Source organism: Sinocyclocheilus anshuiensis, unplaced genomic scaffold, assembly GCF_001515605.1.
Source record: "Sinocyclocheilus anshuiensis isolate Anshui unplaced genomic scaffold, SAMN03320099.WGS_v1.1 scaffold682, whole genome shotgun sequence".
Classification (NCBI taxonomy): domain Eukaryota; kingdom Metazoa; phylum Chordata; class Actinopteri; order Cypriniformes; family Cyprinidae; genus Sinocyclocheilus; species Sinocyclocheilus anshuiensis.
The window spans coordinates 428,186-433,271 of record NW_015547682.1 but is presented as its reverse complement, the minus strand read 5'-3'; the positions used below and the strand labels follow the sequence as shown (position 1 = coordinate 433,271).

The 5,086-nt window shown below is 38.5% G+C and overlaps 1 protein-coding gene across 1 annotated transcript in view; it reads right to left on the bottom strand.

Moving 5' to 3' along the window:
* Positions 1-4,048: 4,048 nt before the first annotated feature.
* Positions 4,049-5,086, bottom strand: part of aurka (aurora kinase A) — a 9,660-nt gene continuing 8,622 nt past the window's right edge. The window contains exon 8 of the mRNA XM_016505629.1: positions 4,049-4,500. Within this exon, the coding sequence (XP_016361115.1) occupies positions 4,222-4,500 (279 nt within the window). The 3' untranslated portion in view covers positions 4,049-4,221. The remainder of the gene's footprint in view (positions 4,501-5,086) is intronic.

The following is a 5,086-nucleotide window of genomic DNA, read 5'->3' as shown; positions in this document are numbered from 1 at the left end:
ACACGGGGGGCGAGGGGACCGTCGAAGGGGACAGCCATTACCAGAGGGATGGAACGGGTCCGCCGCCCTCAGCGTCCAAAGACGGCGGATTTTGCTCCGATTTAGGCGGCTCGGACAAGCCAAGAATCACTGCTTGGGAGGCAGGATGGAACGTGACCAATGCGATCCAGGTGAGGAGCCATTACGCGTCACGGCGATGCATATAAAAACAATAACATTATAAAGTTTTTAGTATTGATCAATATGGAAATGTTATGTGAAAACTGTTTGCAATACATATATTAAAAGGGTTAGTCCTCTGTGAGGCAAAACGTTTCTTTAATGGCGTAGATTTTTCTTGTGCTAATGTCGTGTCGCGGGGGAACCGATTGATATTAAGGGACCTTCATCAGCGAGTTGAGCTTTATAAAACAGCATTCAAGCAGTCCATTCAATGTGCATGTCTATTCTGGCGTTTTGTGGGGTTTGCATGAGCAATTCCGTCTTTTTTCGACGTGCGTAAAACCGGAGAGCATAATGTGCCTTTTACAGGTTACGATTAAAAATATCCGTTCCGAAATGTATGCACTCTACAAAACGATGGTTAAAAAAAGAACTCAAAAATGTGTTTTGGATAATGCCAACAAATGCATATTCAAACGATAAAACCCCACGTATTTAATCGTGCGCAGTTCAAGCTCTTAATATCAAAAGGGACGTCCGTGACGTGACTCCCTGCCTATTTGATTCATCCTGATGATGACGACACAATGAGGTGAGCGTGACTTTGCTCACAGCAAATGGAATGTCCGTGACTGAATTCAGCTGCATTTCTAATGCTCCATCACAACACCTGCAGCGAATGTAGAAGCTGATGATGGCGCATTCCCTCTGGAGAACTTCCTAAGTCCGTAAAAGCATAAAAACGTGACACCAAGACCAAAATGCACTCTTAAAAATAAAGGTGCTTGACGATGCCATAGAAGAAGCTTTTTTGTCTAAATGGTTCCATAAAGAACTTTTAACATCTGAAGAACCTCTCAAGCTTTTTTTGTTGGCGAAAGAAGGTTCTTCAGATAATAAAGAGATGGCTCTTTGTGGAACCAAAAATGGTTCTTCTATGGCATCACTGTGAAGAACCATTTAAGCACCTTTGTTTTTAAGAGTGTGGGTATAGCTGCACTGTGCATGGAAATAAAATGGAATACAACAGAATGCATGGGGCATTGCATAGTGAATTACAGTGTGAGCATAAAAAACAAGCAGTGGTAGTTCGGTGATAAGTGTTACGCATCCCACATATTGATAACCAAACCGATAAGTTTCCCCCAGAAAAAAATACATAAATAATAAAAAGCTTTTAACCCATGCCACTCTTAAAAATAAAGGTTCCAAAAGGGTGTTTTTGCAGAAGAGCCGTTTTTGGTTCCCCAAAGAACCTTTCAGTGAACAGTTCCTAAAAGAACCATTTTGGAGAACATTTAAAAAAATCTAAAGAACCTTTTCTGCATTTGAAAGGTTCCGTGGATGTTCAAGGTTCTTCGTAGAACCATTGATGCCAATAAAGAACCTTTATTTTTAAGAGTGCAGGTTCATTCAGAATCAAATCTGAGAAACGCCTTGGACAGCAGCGCGTTACACAAGACAAGAGCAAACGTATATTTTTGTTGTGAAGCGAGAAAATGGGTTACAAGAGAATTTATTTCAGCTTTGATTTGGCCCCACTCCACGGGAATCATTTCATCTGAGTGCAAGACATTCAGCTGAGCAAAGCAATGCTGTGAGATCCTGCAATACACGACTAAGAACAACAAACAACCAATTAACTACAAGGGACTAACGCCGTGGCAATAAACACAATAGAGTATGTTTAAAATAAATGGATGGATTTTCCTTAATTCGATCTGAGGACACGTAGCCTATAGCCTAAGTCTTAATTATTATCGTTTGCATTTACTGAACCAAATCGGAGAGGGCAAGATATAAAATAATAATGAAGGCAGCATACTGGACGGTGAATAGAAGTACTTCAACTATGCATTCTGATCGTATGATGTCCATGCAGTATTAGAGACATTCAGAAGAAAACGAGGGTTTTATTCACACGCTGCGTTTCAATTGCTCTCTGGCAGAAATCATACAAAGAGACTCGTATTTTTACAAGACATCGAATAACGAACAAGAAAGTCGCTGAAGATGAAGAGGAAAACGAAATTATGGAAGATGTTAAAACATCCCACCAAATCAAATCGCTAAATTTCGATTTTGAGCATTGCGTTGTTTATCTGATATCAAATGTGGTAATTTCCAACAATTAATAATGTTCATGTTCCCCTCGGTTGGATCGAAATCAAGGGACTTGCATAAGACATTTTTTCATTTTGTGCAATCCAATGGGTGCTGTGGAAATGTTATTAAAAAACCGTATGTGTTGTGTTATTGTGGTCTAAAAGATGGAATGTATATCACAAAATCATTATCATATATCGTGAAAATGAATATATTGGAGAATAAAGAAACGCGTGAAATTATAGCCTATTGTACAACTGTTTTTTTTTGGTTTTGTGTGATATGGAAAAAATTAAACACGTGCATCTTTTCCCTTCAAAACTGAATAAATTACAAAACAATAAATCAGTTGAGTCCCACCTCTCAGAGATTTATTCCAAACGCGCATGGGTACACATTATATTCATATCATAATAGGCTATAATAGACATATTATACAGCAAATGCATTTTCAATATTTCGATTTTCTGATCATTCCTGAAGTTGCGGAAGAGAAAAATAAAAGCCGTATTTTTTGATGCATTACAGTCGACTGCGCACATATAGGTTGGAAAAATAGACAGCTTCACGATGTGAAAAATTGCATGCATTGCATGGACATTTATATGAATCATTACAGTCTTCAAATGGACCGTAGGGTTGAAAGAAATTGTAATGCAACTGATAAATGCAACTTGTCATTCGTGTTTCATACGGCGCAACAGAATGAAGTGCACTCGTGCAGAAAATGCGCGACAGATTTAGGCTCTCGGCTGTGATTCCGCAGGTAAACATGCGAGCTCACGGGCAGACATCTGGACGGACTGCTTCTCAGTTACTGAGGCGAATATGAAAAAAATTAAATACAAAGATGCGCATTCGCATATGGTTGCGTGCATGCACTCGTCTGGACACAGCATAAAAGAAAAAAACATCAAAACAGCTCTACAGTTAAAGTCTATATAGTCAAATAATTAATAAAAAAAAAAAAAAAGGTAGTATAGATTTTTTTTATCGGCACAAAATAATTCTGCATGACACTATGCACCGTCATTGCGGTCAGAGAAGAAATTTCAGACCGTTTCTATATTAAGCGAGTGGAGAGTTGTGGCAAATGTCGGTGGTGTTGGATTGTGGGAAATCGAGTTCAACCAGAGGAGCCATTTTCTCATTACTGGACCACGAAAAGCCTGAGAAACTGAGACTGTAGCGCTATCTGGTGGCTTCATGAAATACTGCCGAGACGAGAGTACTGTACAAACATCCAACAAAAGCACATCACAACAACAGCGGAGTCCGTGAGTTTTTCCACACACAGAAAATGTCTACTTGAACTAAGTTCACAAAGAGACAAACACTTTTTGAAGCCCCTAAACACTGCTGACTTCACATTAAGATTCCTACGAGAGCGCTTTTTGCATATGGACTGCAGTGATAATGTAAAGTGTCTAGAATCGCCAGAGTTTAGAATAATAGTGTTTAAAGCTGTTTGCAAACGCCAGAACTGTGTTTTCTCACCCTCATTGTCGCTCCAAACCCGTATGACTGTTTTCAAGCAACACAATTGCTAGAAATGATTAGCAGAACGCGGTTTCCACTGAACTAAGTCTATCAAACGGCTAAAAGGGAGATAAAACCAATAAAGCAACACCAGGACAGAACCTACTGAGAGGAAACAGCATTCAGATCTTGAAATCTTAAGTTTTAATATCCCCCCCCCCCACACACACACACACAACAAATTAAATACATTAAAATTCTATTGAGATCCTTATAATAATAAAAACATTTATTGTTTCAAGTAATAGTTAAAACTTTATAATGTGGCTTAATTACATATTTACAAATGCATGTAAATTGTAGCGTGTGAACAGCACAACACGTAAAAACAACATACAACTCAGTCATGCCCAAGAGAGGCAGAAAAGATCAGCAAGATGAATTACGGACATCAGTCTGTTTTGTTCCACAAGTTCAGGTCTGAGGAATGGATTCGGTCTGCGTGGTTGGTTTCTTACAGGAGTTCTCCAGCACCCACGGGTGCACCAGGACACCCTGGATAGGGAGACGGTGCATGGGGTTGTGTTTGAGCAAGCGGTTTATCAGGTCTCTGCTGCCCTCACTCACATGAGCAGGGTACGTAAACTCAACCTGGAGAGAATCAGAGAGATGGCACAAGATGTAAGATGTATAAGACACATTTACATCAGACAGACTGAAGAGGTTCAAAATCATTTTGCAAGGTATTTCAGTCTAAAGAGAATCGTCAGCTGATCAACAGAACATTCATATATTAATAGAACAAACGCAAATTATGCGTTTATGAAATTAAAATCAACAAGAGCCTCTGATCACTCAATTTCCTTTAAATGCAGCCCTGTTCATCAGCGATAAAAGACAATAAGTTACATTGGTAACACTTTCAGGTTCCATTTATCACATCAGGCAACATGATTTAATCATTTTACAGCATATATTACTAACCTAGTTTAATGTTAACGTCTACATGGTAACATTTAAATTGTTAGCTTTTTTATAATACTTAGATTATATAGATCAATGAAGAACAGTGTATTTCTAAATTAATTCCCGGAGCTGTTAAACATTTTACTGTCAGTTCACGAGAGTTAATGAAATTAATTTTACAGTGGAGTGTTACCACAATATTACATATTAGCCAAAGTGTAAAAACAATGCAACAGTCCTACATGAATTTAGAGATGTTTTGTAGTCACGTAGATCTATATATATAACCTAACAACTCTAACCTGAAGAGCACCCAAACCCAACTAATTTTTCATAAGGGTCAATTTTTTGAAATTGAGATTTATGCATCATC